Genomic DNA, 27,107 nt, shown 5'->3' with positions numbered 1-27,107 from the left:
GCAAGTAATAATTCCCTATAGTAATATAACTTATCTACAGTAGTACGATTTATCACAAGTAATATTGCCCTATAAAAGACTAATTTAACAATATTTACTTATATATAAATAACTATAACTTATAATTATCACCCCTATTGTTGCCCAGAACGGCCTGAACGCGCTGCACCTGGCCAGCAAGGAGGGGCACGCGCACGTGGTTAGCGAGCTGCTGGAGCGCGGGGCCAACGTCGACGCTGCCACCAAGAAGGGCAACACTGCGCTACACATCGCCTCTCTTGGTGCGATGTTGTGATGTTGTGATGTTGGGTGTGATGTATGCCACCAAGAAGGGCAACACCGCCCTACACATCGCCTCTCTTGGTGCGATGTTGTGATGTTGTGATGTTGTGATGTTGTGATGTTGGGTGTGATGTTGTGATGTTGGGTGTGATGTTGGGTGCGATGTTGTGATGTTGGGTGTGATGTTGTGATGTTGGGTGTGATGTTGGGTGTTGGGCGTGATGTATGCCACCAAGAAGGGCAATACCGCCCTACACATCGCCTCTCTTGGTGCGATGTTGTGATGTTGTGATGTTGGGTGTGATGTTGTGATGTTGGGTGTGATGTTGGGTGTGATGTTGTGATGTTGGGTGTGATGTTGTGATGTTGGGTGTGATGTTGGGTGTGATGTTGTGATGTTGGGTGTGATGTATGCCACCAAGAAGGGCAATACCGCGCTACACATCGCCTCTCTTGGTGTGATGTTGTGATGTTGTGATGTTGTGATGTAGGGTGTGATGTTGTGATGGTGTGATGTTGTGATGTTGGCAGTGATGTTGTGATGTAGGGTGTGATGTATACCACCAAGAAGGGCAATACCGCACTACACATCGCCTCTCTTGGTGCGATGTTGTGATGTTGTGATGTAGGGTGTGATGTTGTGATGTTGTGATGTTGTGATGTTGGTGTGATGTATGCGACCAAGAAGGGCAATACCGCCCTACACATCGCTTCTCTTGGTGCGATGTTGTGATGTTGGGATGTTGGGTGTGATGTATGCGACCAAGAAGGGCAATACCGCGCTACACATCGCCTCTCTTGGTGTGATGTTGTGATGTTGTGATGTTGTGATGTTGTGATGTTGTGATGTTGGGTGTGATGTATGCCACCAAGAAGGGCAATACCGCCCTACACATCGCCTCTCTTGGTGCGATGTTGTGATGTTGTGATGTTGGGTGTGATGTTGGGATGTTGGCAGGGATGTTGTGATGTTGGGTGTGATGTATGCCACCAAGAAGGGCAATACCGCCCTACACATCGCCTCTCTTGGTGCGATGTTGTGATGTTGTGATGTTGGGTGTGATGTTGGGATGTTGGCAGGGATGTTGTGATGTTGGGTGTGATGTATGCCACCAAGAAGGGCAATACCGCCCTACACATCGCCTCTCTTGGTGCGATGTAGGGATGTTGTGATGTTGGCAGGGATGTTGTGATGTTGGGAGGGATGTTGTGATGTTGGCAGGGATGTTGTGATGTTGGCAGGGATGTTGTGATGTTGTGATGTTGGGCGTGATGTATGCCACCAAGAAGGGCAATACCGCCCTACACATCGCCTCTCTTGGTGCGATGTTGTGATGTTGGCAGGGATGTTGTGATGTTGGGCGTGATGTTGTGATGTTTGGTGTTGGGCGTATCGCATCCCAATTGGTGGGATGTTGGGAGGGATGTTGTGATGTTGTGCGTGATGTTGGCCGTTCTTTCAGGCGTGATGTTGGCCGTGATGTTGGGCGTAATATTGGTGTGATGTTGGGCGTGAATATTGGGTGCGATGTTGGACGTGATGTTGGGTGCGATGTTGGGTGTGATGTTGGACGTGATGTTGGCGCGATATTGGGTGTGATGTTGGTTCGACTTTTGGTTCGAAATGATGATGGCTATTCATTTTTTTTTGACGTGCTGTTGGTGCGCCTGTTTCTTTTTTATTTGTTTACAAAATTTTGATATCCCAAGAATGAAATCCTAAATATACAAAAGGTAAAAACCCCTTGCACTGATATCAGCAGTTATCCCTTTGCGTCAACTCTTAACCCTTTGTATCAACAATTAACTTTATTAGTAACGGTTAACTCGCCTCTACTGATCCCCTAATCCTAATCTGAAACCCTAATACGCCTTTACCGATACTCATGTAACAAAATTTTTACATCTTCTAACATTTGCTTGTTTATTAAATTCGACGTCTGTACTTAATCTAAAGCTGCCATCTTCTACTTACGTCAACATTTTGTTTCGTATTCCAATAGTCGACGTTGATTTTAATTGCTCAATTCCGTCGTTAATTAATAAATGCATAGTCGTAAACCCCGTAGTATATTTCAGGTTAATAACTAATTAATTCAGAGGAATACGAATATAATGAAAAATAATGAATTTAAATGGGATATTTCTTATCCAGCTGGCCAGGAGGACATCGTACGTATCTTGGTGGAGCACAACGCCGGTGTGAACCTGCAGAGCCAGAATGGGTTCACACCGCTCTACATGGCGGCCCAAGAGAACCATGACACCGTGGTTCGCTACCTGCTCGCTCACAACGCCAACCAGAGCCTCGCTACCGAGGTGTGTTATGAACCGAGTGGTTCACATCACCACCGTGGTGAGTTATGAACCGAGTGGTTCACATCACCACCGTGATGAGTTATGAACCGAGTGGTTCACCTCACCACCGCGGTGAGTTATGAACCGAGTGGTTCACATCACCACCGTGGTGAGTTATGAACCGAGTGGTTCACATCACCACCGTGGTGAGTTATGAACCGAGTGGTTCACCGTGATGAGTCACCCGAGATAATTTTGCAACGTGGTATTATTTTTTTCTTTGAAGCGACTTTATAGTGAATGATATGTCAAAAATTTTTGCATTTATTCACTGTTTGGTGTTTTTTGTGCCGTGAATTTTGCGCTACGCTGAAGTTATTGATTATTTTAGTACGATTTCATCTACGCATCAGAATGTAGACATTGTTCAGTAATCAGTGTGTTACGATTTATGTACGTTTAATTTGCGATTACAATATCTATTTCGTGCTTATTCATATAATTTAATGATTTATATAATTTTTGTTTATTGCGTTTAGGTGATCAGTTGTGCGTAACCGTTTTGTCGTCCGTATATATGCCACGTATCTCATGTATCCTATATACCACCTATATCATGTATCCTATATACCACGTATATCATATATCTTATATGCCACGTATCTCATACATCCAAATACCACGTATCTCATGTAACCTATACACCACGTATATCATTATCCTATACCTACACCACGCATCTCATGTATCCTATATACCACGTATATCATATATCTTATATGCCACGTATCTCATGTATCCTATTTGCCATTTATATCATGTATCCTATATACAACGTAGGTATATCATATATCTTATATGCCACGTATCCCATGTATCCTATATGCCACCTATATCATGTATCCTATATACCACGTATATCATATATCTTATATGCCACGTATCTCATACATCCAAATACCACGTATCTCATGTATCATATACACCACGTATACCATTTATCCTATACGCCACGTATCTCATTTATCCTATACACCACGTATCTCATCTATCCTATATATAGCACGTATCTATCGCGTATCTCATGTATCCCATATAGCACGTATCTCATGTATCCTATACGCCCCGTATATCATCCTATACACCACGTATATCATTGTATACACCACGTATATCATGCTATACACCACGTATATGACACCTCAGGACGGGTTTTCGCCCCCTGGCAGTAGCATGTATCCTATACACCACGTATATCATTGTATACACCACGTATATCATTGTATACACCACGTATATGACACCTCAGGACGGGTTCACGCCCCTGGCAGTAGCATGTATCCTATACACCACGTATATCATTGTATACACCACGTATACGACACCTCAGGACGGGTTCACGCCCCTGGCGGTATCATGTATCCTATACACCACGTATATCATTGTATACACGATGTATACGATACCTCAGGACGGGTTCACGCCCCTGGCAGTAGCATGTATCCTATATACCACCACGTATCTACCGCGTATCTCATGTATCCTATACACCACGTATACCATGTATCCTATAGTACCACGTTTCTTATGTATCAGGACGGGTTCACGCCCCTAGCAGTAGCATGTATCCTATATACCACGTATCTACCGCGTATCTCATGTATCCTATACACCACGTATATCATGCCACGTCCAATATACCACGTATATCATTGTATACACCACGTATATCATTATATACACGACGTATACGACACCTCAGGACGGGTTCACGCCCCTGGCAGTATCATATATCCTATACACCACGTATATCATCTTATACACCACGTATATCATCCTATACACGACGTATATGACACCTCAGGACGGGTTCACGCCCCTGGCAGTAGCATGTATCATATACACCACCTATATCATCCTATACACCACGTATATCATGGTATACACGACGTATATCATCCTATACAAGACGTATCCAACACCTCAGGACGGGTTCACGCCCCTGGCAGTAGCCCTGCAGCAGGGGCACGACAAGGTGGTGGCTGTGCTGCTGGAGAACGACACGAGGGGCAAGGTGCGCCTGCCTGCGCTGCACATCGCGGCTAAGAAAGATGATACCAAGGTACGTGACGGGTGCAACGGGCTGTGTAACGGGCTGTGTAGCGGGCTGTGGAACGGGCTGTGTAGCGGGCTGTGTAACGGGCTGTGGAACGGGCTGTGTAGCGGGCTGTGGAACGGGCTGTGTAGCGGGCTGTGTAACGGGCTGTGGAACGGGCTGTGTAGCGGGCTGTATGATCCATAACCTTATACGTCACGGGTTGTGATCTATACCAAGGTACGTGACGGGTGGAACGGGCTGTGTAGCGGGCTGTGATCCATACAATACGTCTTGTGTAACGGGCTGTATGATTCATAATATTATACTTCACGGGCAGTTATCCATGCTACAATGCGTCTTGTGTACTAAGCTATAACCCATACCATCCATAATTTATATATTACAATAATTTCACCCACTTCAGGCTGCAGCCCTGCTGCTACAAACTGACCACAACCCTGTACGTCATGGGCTGTTTAGAGTATCGATGTATCGTACGTCCATACCATACGTCTTGTGTACTAAGCTATAACAGATACCACCCATAATTCATATATTACCATAATTTCACCCACTTCAGGCTGCAGCCCTGCTGCTACACACTGACCACAATCCTGATCTATACAATACGTCTTGTGTACTAAGCTATAAACCATACCACCCATAATTTATATATTACAATAATTGTAATATATATATATTATACATATATACAATATAGATACATAATTGTAATTGCCCACTTCAGGCTGCAGCACTGCTGCTACACACTGACCACAACCCCTATACGTCATTGGCTGTTTATATGTAGTATCGATGTATCGTACGTCCATACCATACGTCTTGTGTATCGAGCTATAACCTATACCAGGTACCATCCATAATTCATATATTACCATAATTTCCCCCACTTCAGGCTGCAGTCCTCTGACCACAATCCTGATCTATACAATACGTCTTGTGTAACGGGCTGTATGATCTATAACATTATACTTCACGGGCTGTGATCCATACCATACGTCTTGTGTAACGGGCTATGTAACGGGCTGTGTAGCGGGCTGTGTAACGGGCTGTGTAGCAGGCTGTGTAGCGGGCTGTGGAACGGGCTGTGTAGCGGGCTGTGTAACGGGCTGTGTAGCGGGAATCCTGTGTAGCGGGCTGTATGATCTATAACATTAAACGTCACTGGCTGTGATCCATACCATACGTATACCATACGTCTTGTGTATCGAGCTATAACCCAAAACATTCATAATTCATATATTACAATAATGTCACCCACTTCAGGCTGCAACTCTGCTGCTGCACACTAACCACAACCCTGATCTATACAATACGTCTTGTGTACTAAGCTATAAACCATACCACCCATAATTCATATATTACCATAATTTCACCCACTTCAGGCTGCTATACTGGATATGAGCATGGCTCAAATATCACTCATATCATACTTACAGGAGCCATATGATATGAGTGATATTTGTGTTAAATTCACGCATGGTATCTGAATGACATGTATGAGCAATGATCTGCATTAACAATGCGTAATTTATTCTTCATTCACAAATGCTTATTAAATGCATTTATTAAATGCATTCATCCAAACTCACCTCTTCCCCTTCCGGCATTGAACTTTCCCTTTAAATTATCGATTGCAATTTTATCCACAACAGAATAAGTAACTGGAAAACTGTTGAAATTGAAAACCACTTTGAAATAAAAAAAGTTACAAATTTCATTTCAAAACTCGCTAAGTGAACGTAAGTACTTACGCTCTATTTTCTTGTCTATGATTGGTGGATTTTGCTTGAAAGGCCGTCAATGATTGGCTGATGAACTTACGATCTCTTAACTTTTTTTGAAAGTATAGGCCCTGGGCAACTTTGAGTCTTACATTAAGGCGTAACTTTACGTCAAATCGAGTCTTACGTTAAGGCGTAACTTTACGTCAAATTGCGTCTCACGTTAAGGCGTAACTTTACGACAAATACGTCAAATTGCGTGTTACTTTAAGGCGTAACTTTGATGATGTCAACTTTGTTGCCAAGGTAACAAGCTCGGGCCTATACTTCACTTAGCGTTCACTTAGCGAGTTTTGAAAGTATGGCCCCAGGAAAACTTCAGCTAACTTCAAGTCATCTGCGCCTTACGTTAATGCGTAACTTTACGTCAAATAGCGTCTTAAGTTAAGGCGTAACTTTACGTCGAATTGCGTCTTAAGTTAATGCGTAACTTAACGTCGAATTGCGTCTTACGTTAATGCGTAACTTTACGTCGAATTGCGTCTTACGTTAATGCGTAACTTTACGTCGAATTGCGTCTTACGTTAATGCGTAACTTTACGTCGAATTGCGTCTTACGTTAATTCGTAACTTTACATCAAATTGAGTCTTATGTTAATTCGTAACTTTACATCAAATTGAGTCGTACGTTGATGCGTAACTTTACGTCAAATTGAGTCGTACGTTGATGCGTAACTTTACGTCAAATTGCGTCTTACGTTAATGTGGTTCCTACGTCGTTACGGCAATACGTTCCTACATGTTGCCTTCACATGAAGAATGAGCATAATGATGTTGTTTCTTGAGTAATTTTATATTATTGAAGTTTAACCTATTGTAGGTCTCCTACAATTGCATTACGTTATTTCATTCATTATTCGCGGATGAAGTATATGTATGTGCAGCGCCAGTTCACGTCGTTTGCAAGTGAATCTAAGGAATGATGGTGTTGCTTCTAATAAATGAATATTATTGAAATTAATACATAATCATGGTTTCTATGATAGTCTTCATGTTTCATTCATCATTCACGAACGCTGCATGCCTTTGCACGTCGCTTCCATGTGTGTTAAAGGCAACATGGTGCTGTTAATTCTCAATTTGTTATTATTGAAATTAATAACTCTTCATGCTGTCTATAATAACATATTAATATAATTATTGAAATTAAAAACACTTTTATAATATCATATTAATTCATTATTCATGAATGCAGCACCAGATCACGCCTTTGCACGTCGCCTCCAAGTGGGGCAAAGGCAACATGGTGCTGTTTATTGTCAATTAATTATTATTAATATTGTTATTATTATTCATACTTCCTATAATATCATATTAATTCATTATTCACGTATGCAGCACCAGATCACGCCTTTGCACGTCGCCTGTGGGGAGCAAAGGCAACTTGGTGCTGTTTGTTAGTTAATAATAATAATATTTTTATTGTTATTACTATTCATGCTTCCTATTATATCATATTAATTCATTATTCACGTATGCAGCACCAGATCACGCCTTTGCACGTCGCCTCCAAGTGGGGCAAAGGCAACATGGTGCTGTTTGTCAGTTAATAATTAATAATAATAATAATATTTCTATTATTATTATTCATGCTTCCTATAATATCTGTCTCTTATACACATCTAGATGTGTATAAGAGACAGGCTGCACACTGACCGCAACCCTGATCTATACAATACGTCTTGTGTACTAAGCTATAAACCATACCACCCATAATTTATATATTACAATAATTGTAATATATATATATATATTATATACATATAAATAATATACATATATAATTGTAATTGCCCGCTTCAGGCTGCAGCCCTGCTGCTGCACACTGACCACAACCCTGACGTGACATCCAAGAGCGGGTTCACTCCTCTGCACATCGCGTCGCACTACGGCAACGAGAACATCGCGGCTCTCCTCATCCAACGTGGTGCCGATGTCAACTTTGTTGCCAAGGTAACAAACCTGGGGTAAGGTAACAACTTTGTTGCCAAGGTAACAAACCTGGGGTAAGGTAACAAACCTGGGGTAAGGTAACAACTTTGTTGCCAAGGTAACGAACCTGGGGTAAGGTAACAACTTTGTTGCCAAGGTAACAAACCTGGGGTAAGGTAACAACTTTGTTGCCAAGGTAACAAACCTGGGGTAAGGTAACAAACCTGGGGTAAGGTAACAACTTTGTTGCCAAGGTAACGAACCTGGGGTAAGGTAACAACTTTGTTGCCAAGGTAACAAACCTGGGGTAAGGTAACAAACCTGGGGTAAGGTAACAACTTTGTTGCCAAGGTAACGAACCTGGGGTAAGGTAACAACTTTGTTGCCAAGGTAACAAACCTGGGGTAAGGTAACAAACCTGGGGTAAGGTAACAACTTTGTTGCCAAGGTAACGAACCTGGGGTAAGGTAACAACTTTGTTGCCAAGGTAACAAACCTGGGGTAAGGTAACAAACCTGGGGTAAGGTAACAACTTTGTTGCCAAGGTAACGAACCTGGGGTAAGGTAACAACTTTGTTGCCAAGGTAACAAACCTGGGGTAAGGTAACAAACCTGGGGTAAGGTAACAACTTTGTTGCCAAGGTAACGAACCTGGGGTAAGGTAACAACTTTGTTGCCAAGGTAACAAACCTGGGGTAAGGTAACAACNTGTGTTGACGTTTATTGCGCGTTTGTGCTGACGTTTGTGTTGACGTTTATTGCGCGTTTGTGCTGACGTTTGTGTTGACGTTTATTGCGCGTTTGTGCTGACGTTTGTGTTGACGTTTATTGCGCATTTGTGCTGATGTTTGTGTTGACGTTTGTTGCGCGTTTGTACCGACGTTTGTGCTAACGTTTGTGTTGACGTTTATTGCTCGTTTGTGCTGCCATTTGATGCACGTTTGTGCTGATATGTTGCACGTTTGTGCTAATATTCGACCATTTGTGCAGCTCACTGCGGTCACGTTCGCGTGGCCAAGCTTCTGCTGGACCGCAAGGCGGACGCGAACGCGCGCGCCCTGAACGGGTTCACGCCGCTGCACATCGCGTGCAAGAAGAACAGGATTAAAGTGGTCGAACTGCTGCTTAAACATGGCGCTAGCATCGAGGCTACCACTGAGGTATGAAAATAACTTAGGTTTTTATTTTCTTTTATACATAAACTAATGAGGTATGGTAATAACATTAGTTTTTATTTTTTTTGTATGGTCCATACATGAGTTCGAACAAGAAGAACAGGATTAAAGTGGTCGAGCTGCTGCTTAAACATGGCGCTAGCATCGAGGCTACCACTGAGGTATGGTAATAAAATTAGTTTTTATTTTTTTGTATGGTCCATACATGAGTTCGAACAAGAAGAACAGGATTTAAGTGGTCGAGCTGCTGCTTAAACATGGCGCTAGCATCGAGGCTACCACTGAGGTATGGTAATAACATTAGTTTTTATTTTTTTATACATAGACTACTGAGGTATGGTAATAACATGGGTTTTATTTTTTTGTATGATACTATAACATGAGTTCGAACTTATTTTTTATACCTAGACCACTGAGGTATGAAAATAACACGAGTTCGAACTTATTTTTTTGTAATCCTTGAACCACTGAGGTATGGTCTAAACATGAGTTCGAACTTATTTTTTTTAATCCTAAACTTATTGAACTTATTATTTTTTCTATGGTCCAGATACGATTTCGAACTTATTTTTATCCCCAAACCACAGAGGTATGGACCAAACATGAGTTCGAACTTTTTTTTTTTGGTAATATCTAAACTTATTAAGCTTTTTTTTGTAATACCTAAACATATTGAACTTATTTTTTTATGGTCCAAACATGATTTCGAACTTATTTTTTTTTATCCCTAAACCACTGGATATGCTCAAACTTGATTTCAAACCTTTTTTATGTCCGTGAACCATTGTTGCATGGTTCGAAACACTTTTAAAACTTGTTAGCGTGAGCCTCAGAGGTACTACCTATGCTTCAAACACAGAGGTTTTGCTTAAACACCACCTCGAACTTGTTTTTTTTATCTTGAAACAAAGAATTACCGATCAAATACCATTTAAAACATGTTTTTATTATTATTCTTATCCGTGAACCACTGGAGAAGTTCAAACACAGTCAATTTTTTATAGATTTTTTTTAAACTTCTTGAATTACACATCGAGGTATGGTTCGAACCACCATTTCAATTTCTGTATTTATTCCTTACCCAGCGAAATACCGAGGCCTATTTCAAGCTCGATTTATATTACTAGTTTAAATTTTTTTATTGTCTGTAACTTTTGTGCTTATAACGATGAATACTGTGTTCCAAAATTTCATGTATTCATTGGAATCACGATGTGTTTTAAAATTATATAATAATTTATACCAATTTTATATACCAATTTATACCAGAGTCACCAATCTATACCAATTTTATATACCAATTTATACCAGTTACACCAATCTATACCAATTTTATATACCAATTTATACCAGTTACACCAATCTATACCAATTTTGTATACCAATTTATACCAGTTACACCAATTTTCACGATTAAAAGGTCACGGGTATCGCCATTAGCATAATGGAATGACCTCACATTTCAAGCCATTATTCCTGAGTATCTAATTTCCATGATGTCCTTTTATCGAACTTGTAATTTATGGTCATTAGTGTCCATAAAAAGAGTCATAAGAGCAGTGGTCAACTCTGACGATCGAGACTCGTATAGCAGCTAGGCATAGCCAAATTGCTCGCCTATTCCTGCTACCAATTCAGCTTCTGCTTCACTATTAATCTGGAAATTATTCACCTCACCTGTTGAAATTAGCTGGTGTTAGCAGAACTTAAGTTTCATCTCTTGCTTCGTTCGCTTGAATCATAACGTTCTTGTTTAACTAGGCTACTCTCTTCTTTTTATGGCGTCACTAATGAGTGATTGTCTGAAATTGTTTCTCATCGGTTTTTATATATACTGAAGATAACTATCGTTGCCCATTTCCCTCACTTGTTACCCTTACAAGTAGGTAACCCCCTATAACGTTAGCTTCACACATTTTTTTCACACGTCACCCTCACTCATTACCACGTTACCCTCGCACATTACCACGTTACCCTCACACATCACCACGTTACTCTCACTCCTTACCACATTACCCTCACTCATTACCACGTTACCCTCACACATTACCACGTTACCCTCACTCATTACCACGTTACTCTGAATGTTCCCTAATAATATTCACTGTAACAGAGCGGGCTGATACCGCTACACGTGGCAGCGTTCATGGGTTGCATGAACATAGTGATGGGTAACTCTCTCACGTTACCCTCACTCTTACCACGTTACCCTGGTACATTACCACATTACCAATAGCGTTTTCTGATGAATTTCATTGTCCCAGAGCGGGCTGACCCCGCTACACGTGGCAGCGTTCATGGGTTGTACATTTTAATGGTTAATTCTCACGTTACCCTCGCACATTACCACATTACTCTGAATATTTTCTGATGATATTGATTGTTCCAGAGTGGTCTGACACCGCTACACGTGGCAGCGTTCATGGGTTGTCCGTCTTTTATGGTTAATTCTCACGTTACCATCACACATTACCATTTTACTCTCACACATTACCACGTTACTCTGAATGTTCCCTGATAATATTCATTGTCTCAGAGCGGGCTGACACCGTTACACGTGGCAGCGTTCATGGGTTGCATGAACATCGTTATTTACCTGCTGCAACACGGCGCTGCCGCGGACGTGCCTACAGTGCGAGGGGAGACTCCTTTACATCTCGCCGCCCGCGCCAACCAAACTGACATCATCCGCATCCTGCTCAGGAACGGCGCTCAAGTCGACGCTAGGGCCAGGGTAAGGATATAGTGATGATTTTTATAGCTGTTCTAGCTAATTTTTGGCTATTCTAGTGTCATTTTTTTGCTATTCTAGTGTTAATTTTTCTAGCTGTTCTTGCTAATTTTTAGCTATTCTAGTGTCCTACCTATTCTAGTATTAATTTTTGACTATTCCAGTGTTAATTGTTAGCTGTTCTAGTGTTGATTTTTACCTATTCTAGTGTTAACTTCTAGAATTGTTGGTTATTTTATTGATAGTTGCGATGCTAGAGCCAGGGTAAGGATATGGTGTTAATTATTTTAGCTATATTAGCTAATTTTTTAGCTATTCTAGTGTTGATTTTTAGCTATTCTAGTGTTAATTTTTAGCTATTCTAGTGTTGATTTTCAGCTATTCTAGTGTTGATTTTTAGCTATTCTAGTGTTAATTTTTAGAGTTGTTGGTTTTTAGTGAATCAATCAAGATTGTACCGTGTACTATTATTGAAATAATCGTGATTTCAGCGTATATTATAATTAAATACCGTATATTGAATCAATCATAATTGTAGTGCTAGTAACTCATTTTAGTGACCAGAGTGCTAATTTCTAAAATAGTTTGGCAAGCACACAATATTGTTTTATTGTCCATATGCTATTTAGTGCAGTATTTATATCTAACTTGAACTTCGTTTTAATTGTAATCCATAATAAAGCATGAAAATAATAGAATAATATCATTTGAATAATATTTACGTCTAGTTTACCACAACTTTCTTTACATTTTTTTAATTTCTTTTTAAATAGATAAATCTCACAAGTAAGTTAGTTCACAATCTACTCAGTGACCAACACGTAATCCAATCTTACAGAAAATGAACAACTAACATGTAATTATTGTTAATTGTTATTGTAAATATTGTTAATTATTATTGTAAATACTGTTAATTATTATTATAATTATTGCTAATTATTATTGTAATTATTTTAATCGTACAGGAGCAGCAGACCGCCCTGCACATCGCGTCTCGTCTCGGCAACAGCGACATCGTCGTCCTGCTGCTGCAGCACGGCGCTGCTGTCGACGCTACCACCAAGGTGGTACTTGTGGTACTTGTGGTGGTACTTGTGGTACTTGTCGTGGTGGTGATACTTACCATGGTACTTGTGATGATACTTGCCGGGTGGTGATCCTATTGTTACTGTCTCTAATCCTATCCTTCATCCCCAGGACCACTACACTGCGCTGCACATCGCGGCCAAGGAAGGCCAGGAGGACGTGGCCACTGTCCTCCTGGACCAGGGAGCCTCCCTCACGTCGACCACCAAGAAGGGCCTCACGCCTCTCCACTTGGCCGCCAAGTACGGCAACGTCAAGATGGCCAAACTCCTGCTGCAGAAGGACGCTCCGGTGGACGCTCAGGGCAAGAACGGCGTCACGCCTCTGCATGTGGCCGCCCATTATGACCATCAGGTAGATGGTTATGACTATCAGGTAGATGGTAGACGGTTATGACCATCAGGTAGATGGTAGACGGTTATGACCATCAGGTAGATGGTAGACGGTTATGACCATCAGGTAGACGGTAGACGGTTATGACCATCAGGTAGATGGTTATGACCATCAGGTAGACGGTTATGACCATCAGGGAGACGGTTATGACCATCAGGTAGACGGTGATGACCATCAGGTAGACGGTTATGACCATCAGGTAGTCGGTTATGACCATCAGGTAGACGGTTATGACCATCAGGTCGACGGTGGACACGGTGTGGTGGTAAACGAAGGCCACTGGGGAGAGGGGTATTCCAAATAATCAAATCCTTTTCTTATATGAGAGTATTTCTAAAATTCAGAAGTTTCTAAGCCCAAAATTTCTGCACAGAACGTAGCTCTGCTGCTACTTGACAACGCGTCTGTTCATTGCAATGTAAAGCTAAAATTTTTCCAAATAATCATATCCTTTTCTTGTTTAAGAGTATTTATAAAATCCAAAAGTTTATTATAAATAAATATAAAAATCCACAACATTCTAAGCCCAGAATTTCTGGAATGTCTACACAGAATGTAGCTCTGCTGCTTCTTGAATATGTGTCTGTTCATTGCAATGTTAAGCTCTAAGTATTCCAAATAATCACATTCTTTTATTCTTTGAGAGTATTTATACGATACAAATATGAAAAAATATAAAACTCCAAAACTTTCTAAACCCAAAATGTCTACACAGAATGTAGCTCTGCTGCTACTTGAAAACGTGTCGGTTGCAATGTAAAGCTAAAATTATTCCAAATAATAAAAACCCTTTTATTCTTTGAGATAATTTATTCGATACAAATATACAACTTTATAAAAAATATAAAAAATCCCCAACTTTCTAAGCCCAGAATTTCTGGAATTTCTGCGCAGAATGTAGCTCTGCTGCTACTACTCTACAACGCTCCTGTTCATTGCAATGTAAAGTTATAATTATTCCAAATAATCACACCCTTTTATTATTTGATATCTAAAATCCAAAATTTTCTAAACCCAAAATTTCTGCACAGAACGTAGCTCTGCTGCTACTCGACAACGCGTTGGTTCATTACAATGTCAAGCTCAAAGTATTCCAAATAATCACACCCTTTCATTCTTTGAGAGTTTTTATAAAATCCAAAAGTTTATTATAAATAAATATAAAAATCCACAAGTTTCTAAGCCCAGAATGTCTACACAGAACGTAGCTCTGCTGCTACTCGACAACGGTGCTTCACCGCACGCTACAGCCAAGAACGGCTACACGCCGCTACACATCGCGGCGCGCAAGAACCAAATGGACATTGCGAACACGTTGCTCGAGTACGGTGCTAAACCTGACGCAGAATCAAAGGCAGGATTCACGCCTTTGCATCTCACTGCACAGGAAGGCCACACAGACATGTGTAGTCTGCTGGTGGAGCAAGGCGCTTCCGCAGGAAAACCTGCGCGCAACGGTCTCACCCCCATACATCTGTGTGCGCAGGAAGATAAAGTCGGTGTTGCTGCGGTGCTCGTCAAAAATGGGGCTCCGGTGAGTGATAGATGTGAACTTAACTTTGGATAACTATAACTTAGAATCCAGGGGCCATACTTTCAAAACTGGCTAAGTGAACGTAAGTACTTACGCTCTATTTTCTTGTCTATGATTAAGTGAACGTAAGTACTTATAACGTAAGTACTTATGCTCTATTTTCTTGTCTATGATTGGTGGATTTTGCTTGAAAGGCCGTCAATGATTGGCTGATGAACTTACGATCTCCTAAATTTTTTTGGAAGTATGGGCCCAGTAGAGTGATGCCTTGACTTCCGAACGCTTCTACGTGCGAACTTTTCCAGATACGAACCTCCGGTTCGAGATTTTTTTTGCCTCTACATACGAACCGAATTTTGCCTCCTTGTTGCGAACCGAATTCGGAAACCGATTCGGTGCTTACGAATCGATTCAGTTCAGTTATTTTATTTGTGTTGATTCATACTAAATACCAATATTGTTTATACATACAAACATTTTCTCATACGAATCCAGTCACGGAAAGGATTAAGTTCGTAAGTCGAGGTATCACCGAATATGATACAGTAAGTTTTACCGAAAACATTGCAAAAAGAGTTCGATGTTTTAGAACTGTAAGCGTCCGAAGAAGTCCATTGTAAGTTTTTACTTACATTTTAGCAAGATTTATATTAACTGTAGCATTCTTTACGTATCGAAGCTGTCGAGGTTTGGGTGTGAGTGACAACAAGAATAACGAGTATTAATTGCCACACAAATTATCATAATTTAGCTTTATTATTATTATTATTTATTTTTAGGTCCATTATTATTATTATTTATTTTAAGGTTTATTATTATTATCATTATTAGTTAATATTATTAGCGCATTTTCTCATTTATGGAAAAAATGCCCTATTGTGCTCGTCATGTCCGTCTGTCCGTCCGTCTGTCTGTCCGTCCGTGACTTTACGTTTTCGTCAATTTTGAGAAAATGCGCTCTCTGTCACTCACTGCAGTGAGTACTGAGTTATATTTTTATTATTATTATTATTATATTATTATTATTATTTCATGCATTAATTCATTATTCACGTATGCAGCACCAGATCACGCCTTTGCACGTTGCCTCCAAGTGGGGCAAAGGCAACATGGTGCTGTTTGTCAGTTAATAATTAATAATAATAATAATATTTCTATTATTATTATTCATGCTTCCTATAATATCATATTAATTCATTATTCATGAATGCAGCACCAGATCACGCCTTTGCACGTCGCCTCCAAGTGGGGCAAAGGCAACATGGTGCTGTTGCTCCTCGACAAGAACGCTAACATCGACGCCCGGACTCGGGACGGTCTCACGCCGCTGCACTGCGCAGCCCGGTCCGGTCACGAGACCGTCGTTGATATGCTGCTGGAGAAGGGGGCTCCGATAACGGGCAAGACCAAGGTAACGTGTTATTGTTATTGTATTGTTATTGTTGTGTCCCCCCATAAAAAGGACTGGGTAACAATCAGTATCACCTATAATCTCTATAATTTGATCATTTATCTATCTAATCTTTATCACCCATAATCTGTTCAATTTAATCATTTATCTATCTAATCTACATCACCTACAATCTCTTCAATTCAATCATTTATCTATCTAATCTACATCACCTATAATCTATTTAATATAATTCAACCCCCCCAGAACGGACTGGAGAACAATCTATATCATCTATTTCCTGTATAATATAAACATCCATCTATCTAATCTATATCATTTAATCTATATCTAATCCATATCACCTTTAATATTATAAATTTAATATAATTTATCCCCCCAGAACGGACTGGAGAACAATCTATATAACCTATTTCCTGTATAATGTAAACATCCATCTATCTAATCTATATCATTTAATCTATATCTAATCAATATCACCTATAATATTATATATTTAATATAATTCTGTCCCCCCAGAACGGGCTGGCGCCCCTACACATGGCATCGCAGGGGGACCACGTAGACGCAGCGCGCATCCTGCTCTACCACAAGGCGCCCGTGGATGACGTCACCGTAGACTTTTTGACGTCGCTCCACGTCGCTGGTTCGTCTACGTCGAATTATCTACCTACTCATTTATCTACTCTAGGGCCATCTATCTACCTATCTAGGTTCTTTTATTCCAAAGATACACTCTTATACTATGCTAGTAGCACATAACGTTTACCATCTATTCGATTTATGCTACGCTACTCATCTACATTCTCGTCTACCTACTTATCTATTTTACTCTATGGCATCTATCTACCCATCTAGGTTGTTCTATTTAAAAAAAACTCAAACTATGAACGTAGCACATAACGTTTACCATCTATTCGATTTATGTTACGCTACTCATCTACCTTCTCATCTACGCTACTCATCTATCTACTCATCTACGCTATTCATGTACGCTACTCATCTACAAAGGTCGCCACTCTGCACTAACTGCCCATACCTCGCCGTATGTCACCCAAGACCGTACATAATACTGGTTTAGATTTTTTTGGCTAGATTAACCAAATAGAAACTAAAATGTTTCTTCGATCGCGCTAGAAATGTACGGTTCAGTTTTGTTTATAAAATAGGTTGTTTCTATTGAAGGCCGCGACTATTATTATTATTATTATTATTATTATTGTCATTATTATTATTATTATTATTATTATTATATTACAATTTATTTTTGCTTTCAATTACAATTTTTTGGCCTTCAATTACAATTTATTTTTGACTTCCATTACAATTTATTTTTGCTTTCAATTACAATTTTTTGGCCTTCAATTACAATTTATTTTTGACTTCCATTACAATTCATTTTTGCCTCCAATTACAATTATTAACTTTCAGCCCGAGTGTATACCCATTTGACGTGTTTCTTGTCGGTACTACACCACACTTAAAAGCAACTTTCAACTCGAGTTAAAAATATTCCGAAAAATACCTTTATTTCCGAAATAAACAATCCGAAAAATAATCCGAAAAATACCTTTATTTCCATCTTGAGGTTAGTCATTGCCGCTACGCAGCGCTTGTATATCTTTATATTTGTCTTGATTTTCAATATTAATAAGTTTCAGCTCTAGCACTTATACCTATTGGTCGTATTTTCATGTTGAGATTACCGAATGTCAAGTTTGATAAGTTATCTTTAAGCTAATTTTATGTGTGCGTATTTCTTTTTGCGCTTTATTAGCCTCAGATTGCAATTTTCATTTTATTTCAAGTTGAGTTTACCCACTTAAAAATTTGATATTGTAGTTTTTAGTATTTTTATGCGTACCTGCATAAAACCGAAGTTTGTGATCAGGTTAATAATACTGTTGTTAATCTTATATTACTCGTACATTGCATTATGAGCAAGTAATTTACAAAGTCAAGCGTAATGTCTAACGAAAAATATTGCTAAGAAATCTCTTTATTTCTTAACTAGAAACTTTTCAATTTTGACCATCCTGTAACAGCCAAGCTAGTGGATATTAAAGTGCAGTAAAAAATTTAGAAACAAATGCCAATGTAAACACATCATATTTTGACTGAAAACCTGGAATTTTCTCTGCTTGGTCGCAATTTAAACGACCAGTTTCTGCCCGTCATTTTCTTTGCTTTTAAATTCTTCGTTAATTTACGATATCAGCGAACTAATTTTCAAAATAATCGTGTATTTATGCTGAAGTGTAATGCTAGTGTAGCCTTTCTACCGCCGTGGATCTGAAGAAGTTAATCGAAATTGCATCGCCGAAACTCGTTGCGCATTTTCTAGCACGCTGTATGCTGGCTACGAAAGTTGGTATATCTTGCCCAGGTTTATGATTCCAGAGAAACTTGTGCAATTTAGTATTAAAGAAGAATTCAGCAGAAAATGTCAGCAAAAATGAAGAGCTTCAAGTTAATACTGGCATCGGTTTTGGTGCATTCCCTTATTGGAATAACTCATCAACTCGATGCATAGGCAATCAATTCAACGACAGCGAAACCAAAGAAGATGGAGCTAATGGAATCAAGAAGCTTGAGATCTACGGAAAAAACTGCAGTGAACATTTCTGGGATTCAAAATCAAATTCCCGACACAAGCTCTGAAGGAAACAAAACTTCGAATGAGGAAACTAAGGTGAAGGAACAAGTTGATCCTGATACTGTGTTTGAAAAAATATGTCCTTTGGACGGTGAGAATTTGTAAGAAGCTGCTGTTTATGTTATTGGAAATGTCACTGGATTTCGACGCAATCAGACCGAATATGTGCAGCCGTTCTTATGGGAGGTTCACAACAACACTGATTATTTAACTGACTCGACGATAGATTTCTTGGAAACCTAAAACTTCAGCGAGTTTCGTGCGCGCTAAAAAAGTCTCAGAGACATCACCGGTGCCGCTAGATTGGCGATGTAATATTTCTATAACTTTTCGAACAATGCCTACATGGCGACCGCGGATGATATACAGGAAAAGATTGCTGAATTTAAAGAAGAACAGAAGAAGGGATTTGTACAGACCGTGGACTTCCTCTAGTTGGCCATAAACAAAGTAAAGTCTCTGGAGGACAATGGAAATAAAGAAATCCGAAGTCTTATGTAATTCTGCAAGAAGGAAATCGAGTGGGCCTGTGATAAATTCGTTGCGGAGAATATTTATAACCCTAGATATATCATTGAGAATCTCCGGGAATTGGGATATTACCAAATACCCGACATCGGCGAAAACCGCAAAGAGAATTTCCAAGGATTGTTGTACAGTCTTGATAAAAACCAATTAATTCGTAGGAAGGAGTACGACAGCAAGAAGAGATATGTGGAGCATAATATCGACGATTCTCTCTACAACTTCCAGAGAAACCTGGACTGGCTGATGAAGCCTCCCCGGGATGCCATCAAACCAGTCCAGGAGAACTTTCTTCGCCTCAAGTCAAAACTACAGATCGATGTGGCGTTGCTCGAGAGCAATCTCATAACCATAATTGAAACCAAACGCCTCACGATAGTAAACCAGATGTGGAAATCATTCTTGCATATCATGAATGCCACTGAAAATGGGCTCAAAGTTTAACAGAATTTGACATAACCTAACTTCGAGCTAATCTTATACCATATGGGCAACATAACAAGTGTTCAGCCCGTGTACAGTGCCGACCAAGTCTATGCTAACGTATCTCTTGACATGGAGCGCGCTGCCCTACAAATGGAAGAGTTCGCCGGAGCCTTAAGAATGATTCTTGTTACTGACGTCACGTTGGGACTCTTCGTGGTGTTCTTAGTCTTGTGGCCAGTCCTCATCTGGCTTCTGGTGACACCGTTCCTCAGGGATTATTTGGACAAGAGAGATAGTTATCGATTGTGAAGTTCAACAATTCTGTGAGCGTGATGTTAGTTATCGATTGTGAAGTTCAACAATTCTGTGAGCGTGATGATAGTTATCGATTGTGAAGTTTTTTTTTAAACAATTCTGTGAGTGTGATGATAGTTATCGATTGTGAAGTTCAACAAGTCTGTGAGCGTGATGATAGTTATCGATTGTGAAGTTCAACAATTCTGTGAGCGTTATATTTAAGTAGGTCACTTCCGTTGTGTCATCTGATCGTGTGGCAAATAAATGATAGAATCATATTTTGAAATCTGTAGATATTGTACTTATGAAGACAAGATATTATGCGGAATTTGAACTTTGAACTACTTTCCATTTCGTTCTATGCCTAATAAATGTTTTATTTTATCATTCCTGTACCATTATTACATTTTTAGAATTTTTATTATCTGGTGCTTGATTTTTTCTATTTAGTTTCCGGCAGACCTCTTATAACGACGGTACAGCTGTAGGTTTTTTATTGAATGATTGTTTGAAGGATAAATATAGAATTGTATGATAGTATTTACGTCGGATCAGACGCCATTGGTTCTTTAGTGACATAAAAGTATTTCTTTTTAATTATTAAATCGTTTTATTTCTTACGTTGTGAAATTACCCTGTATTTTTTGCAGTAGGTTCTAATTTGTTAACAGGGTTATTTTTCTTGTCTCAGGTGACTATTCTATGGATTTACATTCATGTATCGACATTAATCTGGTGCTTTCTTAAATAAATCTTATAATTTTCCGTTATAGATCAATTACACTATGTTTCTTGTCACAAAAAAATCTAATTGAAACCTGTATTTTTTTAGTATTTACTTTAGCATTCATATAAATGAATACTTAGTAGAAATGTAAATCGGTGAATAAATGCGAATTTGCTGGTTTTTGAACTTGGTGGAGTTGTGACCTGATACATTCAGTGGATTTATTTGGCTTTAGGAGAGTTATATGAATCGCTATATATGATGGATTTACTTAGCTTTACTTATACAGTACCGTATATCAATTATATGAATCGCTATATATGATGGATTTACTTAGCTTTACTTATACAGTATATCAATTATATGAATCGATATATATGATGGATTTACTTAGTTTTTCATATACAGTATATCAATTATATGAATCGCTATATATGATGGATTTACTTAGCTTTACTTATACAGTATATCAAGGGCCGCAAGATAAGAGGTGATAAGACTGCGATACGCGCTGCAGTGTCGCGCGGTCCAGCGTGTTGGAAAGTTCTCGCTTCTTTTGCCTTGCGTTTGATTGAAAATATATTTTGCATGTAATTGCGTCTAGATGATTCAAAATTTGGTTTGGATTTGAATTTCGAAATTTTAATTTAATTTCAGTGACTTCGAGAGATTTTGAAAAGGAAATTTTCTGGGCTTAGAAACTCTTGCAGTGAATTTACCGTTAGAATCTCTTACAGTGAATTTTCAGTTATTTTTTCGGTTAAAAGGGCTTCAAGGGTTGAGTTTTTGAGTCAAAAACCGAATATATTCTGTCTGTATTTTTCACAAGCTTGTTTTAGGATAAATTCTTTAAAAGCTCTGCTAAAAAAAGCTTTGAGCCATAGTTGTTGTTTTAGAATTTTAGATCTTCGCCTTTGTAAGGAGTTTGCTTATTTTTTTTTTTTGTAGTATCTGAAGAGACTTTTTAAAGATTTGAGTTTTTATTTTATATTGAAACTTTATTAGCATCTTGAAGGGCAACATAAGCCCTAGCAATGACAATCACTTTGTAGTTGTCAGCGCAGTGCCAAATTCAACGAGAATTTTTTTTTGACTCGATATGTTTCATATCTGAAAGCATAAATGAAATTTGATTGATTTGAAAAATGAGCAATAAGCGTTTGGAGCCATACACTGGCTTCACCACACCTTCAATGGATTTAGTGAGGTATTTTCATTGCATTTTCGATCCCTCGAAAATAAAATTATAAAAATATATCTGAAGTTAATTTCAGGAAGATTAGGTATTTTTAAGAGATCGTTCCCGTGGCATTTTTGTGATTTTTCAAGCCCATCAATGAATGAGAATATAATTTGAATTTTTATATAAACATTCCTGTATCTATCGCGTATTTAATCATTTCTGTGTAAAAAAAATTCATATCAATGTTGGTTGGTTACAGGATAGTCACTGGAAATTGCGCAGATGATTCTAATTTTAATCTTATCAGTGCTGAATTAGGAAATTGTTTTGGCTTGTGTCCAGACACCTTCTCATACGAGGCATTTCATCACTATAGCAATTCATCAGTGGAACAATTCATCGTTATAGATATTCACCATAAAATTTCACAATAGCCTAAAGTGAATTTTTCAAACATAAGTAAATGTAGGTTAGGTTGGGTTAAATTGGAAATGGATGAAATGAAATGTTCCAATGATGAAATACCAGGCAGCTGTTTTTGCGATATGGCCAGTTGAAAAATTTGTTCATTTACGAAATAATATTCTTGTTATATTGGGTGCTTTGAGATGCAGATTGATGATTTAAATTGAGATTGATGTAGGTTGGCTCGGTTGTTCTAGTCTTGGTTACATAGCTAAAGTATTTATTGACTTAGGCAGACTTTTTTTAGGCTTGGTTGCATCACTAAACTCTTGGTTGTTGTAGGCTTGGTTGCATCATTAAACTCTTGGGTTGTTGTAGGCTTGGTTGCATCATTAAACTCTTGGGTTGTTGTAGGCTTGGTTGCATCACTAAACTCTTGGTTGTTGTAGGCTTGGTTGCATCACTAAAGTGTTGGTTGTTGTAGGCTTGGTTGCATCACTAAAGTCTTGGTTGTTGTAGGCTTGGTTGCATCACTAAGGTATGGGTTGCTGTAGGTTTGGTTGGATCACTAAACTCTTGGTTGTTATAGGCTTGGTTGCATCACTAAACTCTTGGTTGTTGTAGGCTTGGTTGCATAATTAAACTCTTGGTTGTCACAGGTACACCCCACTCCACCAGGCCGCCCAACAAGGCCACACCCAAATCGTCAACCTGCTCCTCGAGCACAACGCTGAGCCCAACGCTGAGACCAAGGTTGGGGACTAGCGGTCTAGAACTATGGGTGCAAGCTGGGTCTAGAACTATGGGTGCAAGCTGGGTCTAGAACTATGGGTGCAAGCTGGGTCTAGAACACAGGGTATAAGCTGGGTCTAGAACTATGATTAAAAGTTTGGTCTAGAACTATGGGTATAAGCTGGGTCTAGAACTATGATTAAAAGTTTGGTCTAGAGGGTGCAAGCTGGGCCTAGAACTATGTGTATAAGCTGGGTCTAGAACTAAGGGTATAAGCTGGGTCTAGAACTATGATTAAAAGTTTGGTCTAGAACTATGGGTATAAGCTGGGTCTAGAACTATGATTAAAAGTTTGGTCTAGAACTATGGGTGCAAGCTGGGCCTAGAACTATGTGTATAAGCTGGGTCTAGAACTAAGGGTACAAGCTGGGTCTAGAACTATGATTAAAAGTTTGGTCTAGAACTATGGGTATAAGCTGGGTCTACAACTAGGGTACAAGCTGGGTCTAGAACTAAGGGTATACGCTGGGTCTAGAACTAAGGGTATAAGTTTGGTCTAGAACTAAGGGTACAAGCTGGGTCTAGAACTAAGGGTATAAGTTTGGTCTAGAACTATGGGTACAAGCTGGTTTAGAACTAAGGGTACAAGTCGGGTCTAGAACTAAGGGTAAAAGCTGGGTCCAGAACTATGGGTATAAGCTGGGTCTAGAACTATGGGTGCAAGCTGGGTCTATAACTATGGGTACAAGCTGGGTCTAGAACTATGGGTGCAAGCTGGGTCTAGAACTATGGGTACAAGCTGGGTCTAGAACTAAGGGTACAAGCTGGGTCTATAAGTATGGGTAGAAGCTGGGTCTAGAACTATGGGTGCAAGCTCGGTCTACAACTAAGGGTACAAGCTGGGTCTAGAACTAAGGGTATAAGCTGGGTCTAGAACTAAGGGTATAAGCTGGGTCTAGAACTAAGGGTATAGGCTGGGTCTAGAACTAAGGGTATACGCTGGGTTTAGAACTAATGGTATAACTTGGGTCTAGAACTAAGGGTTCAGGCTGGGTCTAGAACTAAGGGCACAAGTTGGGTCTATAAATAAGGATACAAGCTGGATCTAGAACTAAGGGTATAAGCTGGGTCCAGAACTTTGGGTACAAGCTGGTCATCAAGTCTGATGCCGTACTATAAAATTATAGGTTCTAGAACGTTTAATATGAGGTGGGTATAGGGCACGGGGCCCAAGCAGAGTCTTTGCGGTTAACTTAACGCCGCTCAGGGCCTATACTTTAAAAAAAAGTTAAGAGATCGTAAGTTCATCAGCCAATCATTGACGGCCTTTCAAGCAAAATCGACCAATCAAAGACAAGAAAATAGAGAGTAAGTACTTACGTTCACTTAGCGGGATTTGAAAGTATGGCCCCTGAAATTGACTAGTTTCGGCTTTAGAACTTTATATGTTATCGGTTTTCTTTATACTGCTCTATATTTAAGTGGGGTTTGGAGCACACGAATTTAGCAATGTCTGAAGTTACAGTTTAATCAGATGGATTGGATGCTTAAAGTGTAAAGGGAAAGGTTCTAATTATAATGAGTTGGCATTGATGTACTTTCATAGTTGAAATACTTTGATAATACCCCCAATGATAACGCCACCAATGATAACAACACCACCAACGATAACACCCACCAATGATAACACCACCGATGATAACGCCCACCAATGATAACACCCCTATGAAAACACCACCAATGATAACACCTCCCTATGATAACACCCACCAATGATAACACCCCCCATGATAACACCCCTCAATGATAACACCCACCAATGATAACACCCACCAATGAAAACACCCCCCAATGATAACACCCACAATGATAACACCCACCAATGATAACACCCACTAATGATAACACCCCCAATGATAACACCCCCAATGATAACACCTCCCAATGATAACACTCCCCAATGATAACACCCCCAATGATAACACCCACTAATGATAACACCAATGATAACACCCCCAATGATAACACCAATGATTACACCCCCAATTATAACACCAATGATAACACCCCGCAATGATAACGCCACCAATGATAACACCCACCAATGATAACACTACTGACAACACCCAATAAATATTATGCTAATGATAACACCAATGATAACACCCNGGTGCCATAGACCATGCACGAGACCTTCATGAGCGAGAGCGAGGACGAGGGTGGTGAGTAATGGGTGATTTGGGGTGATTAAGGGGTGATTAATGGGTGATAATGGGTGGTTATAGGTGAGTAAAGGTTGTGGTGCCATAGACCATGCACGAGACCTTCATGAGTGAGAGCGATGACGAGGGTGGTGAGTAATGGGTCAATATTTTGTCATTAATGGGTGATAATGGGGTGATTATAAGCGAGTAATGGGTTAAAGTGGGGTGATTATAAGTGAGTAATGGGTTAAGATGGGATGGTTGTAAGTGAGTAATTGGTTAAATTGGGGTGATTATAAGGCATGGGTGGGGTGGTGAGTAATGGGTGATAATGGGGTAACTAAGGCACTTGTCGTAAGTAATGGTGACTAAGGCTTGGTGATTTAGTGAAGAGTAATGGTAAACTAGTGATACGTGCTCGTACAATTGGTTGTTGCACGTACAGCTCACGTATCTTTGTGTTGTACTTCACGCACACTTACGCTGCACGTAACTTTACGCACACTTACGCTGCACGTATGTTAACTAATTACTCCGTGTACTCCTTTCATGTACTGCATGTACTCCTGTACTGTCACGTGTACATGGACGTGTATATGCCTGAGGTTGTCACGTGTACGTGTACATTGTATATGCCTGAGGTTGTCACGTGTACGTGTACATTGTACATGCCTGAGGTTGTCACGTGTACGTGTACATTGTACATGCCTGAGGTTGTCACGTGTACGTGTACATTGTACATGCCTGAGGTTGTCACGTGTACGTTTACATTGTACATGCCTGAGGTTGTCACGTGTACGTGTACATTGTACATGCCTGACATTGTCACGTGTACACATGTACTGCATAAAATGTTCATCAGTCGTACGCTATGATGTTATAAGTGTTCTTAAGATAAGAAGTTCCTACATCTAAAGTTTGAAAAATATTAATTTTAAAAGTTGCTCAAAGTTTTCAACAGAAACCGAAATTTTTCTTCATTCAAGTACAGTTATAATATTCAAGTTATGGTACTCAAGTTACGGTACTCAAGTTACGATACTCAAGTTACGGTACTCAAGTTTCGATACTCAAGTTACGGTACCCAAGTTACGGTACTCAAGTTACGGTACTCAAGTTACGGTACTCAAGTTACGATACTCAAGTTACCATGGCGTAACTTGAGTATCATTTGGAATACATTTTATATAAATTGAACTTTAGAAGT

At 39.5% G+C, this 27,107-nt stretch overlaps 1 protein-coding gene across 1 annotated transcript in view; it reads left to right on the top strand.

The window, feature by feature from the left end:
* LOC108669540 (ankyrin-3) overlaps positions 1-23,729 on the top strand; it is a 68,773-nt gene extending 45,044 nt beyond the window's left edge. The window contains exons 3-19 of the mRNA XM_047883295.1: positions 149-281; positions 2,438-2,601; positions 4,568-4,702; positions 8,287-8,436; positions 9,116-9,179; positions 9,406-9,575; positions 12,127-12,324; positions 13,287-13,385; positions 13,519-13,761; positions 15,002-15,334; positions 16,396-16,455; positions 16,548-16,745; positions 17,265-17,391; positions 19,361-19,502; positions 20,088-20,304; positions 20,437-20,657; positions 23,624-23,729. Coding sequence (XP_047739251.1) covers positions 149-281; positions 2,438-2,601; positions 4,568-4,702; positions 8,287-8,436; positions 9,116-9,179; positions 9,406-9,575; positions 12,127-12,324; positions 13,287-13,385; positions 13,519-13,761; positions 15,002-15,334; positions 16,396-16,455; positions 16,548-16,745; positions 17,265-17,391; positions 19,361-19,502; positions 20,088-20,304; positions 20,437-20,657; positions 23,624-23,729 — 2,760 coding nt within the window. The remainder of the gene's footprint in view (positions 1-148; positions 282-2,437; positions 2,602-4,567; positions 4,703-8,286; positions 8,437-9,115; positions 9,180-9,405; positions 9,576-12,126; positions 12,325-13,286; positions 13,386-13,518; positions 13,762-15,001; positions 15,335-16,395; positions 16,456-16,547; positions 16,746-17,264; positions 17,392-19,360; positions 19,503-20,087; positions 20,305-20,436; positions 20,658-23,623) is intronic.
* The last annotated feature ends 3,378 nt before the right edge of the window (positions 23,730-27,107 follow it).

This window comes from Hyalella azteca, unplaced genomic scaffold (assembly GCF_000764305.2).
Source record: "Hyalella azteca isolate HAZT.00-mixed unplaced genomic scaffold, Hazt_2.0.2 contig12555, whole genome shotgun sequence".
In the NCBI taxonomy this organism is placed as follows: Eukaryota; Metazoa; Arthropoda; class Malacostraca; order Amphipoda; family Hyalellidae; genus Hyalella; species Hyalella azteca.
This window is presented reverse-complemented; position numbering and strand designations above follow the sequence as displayed.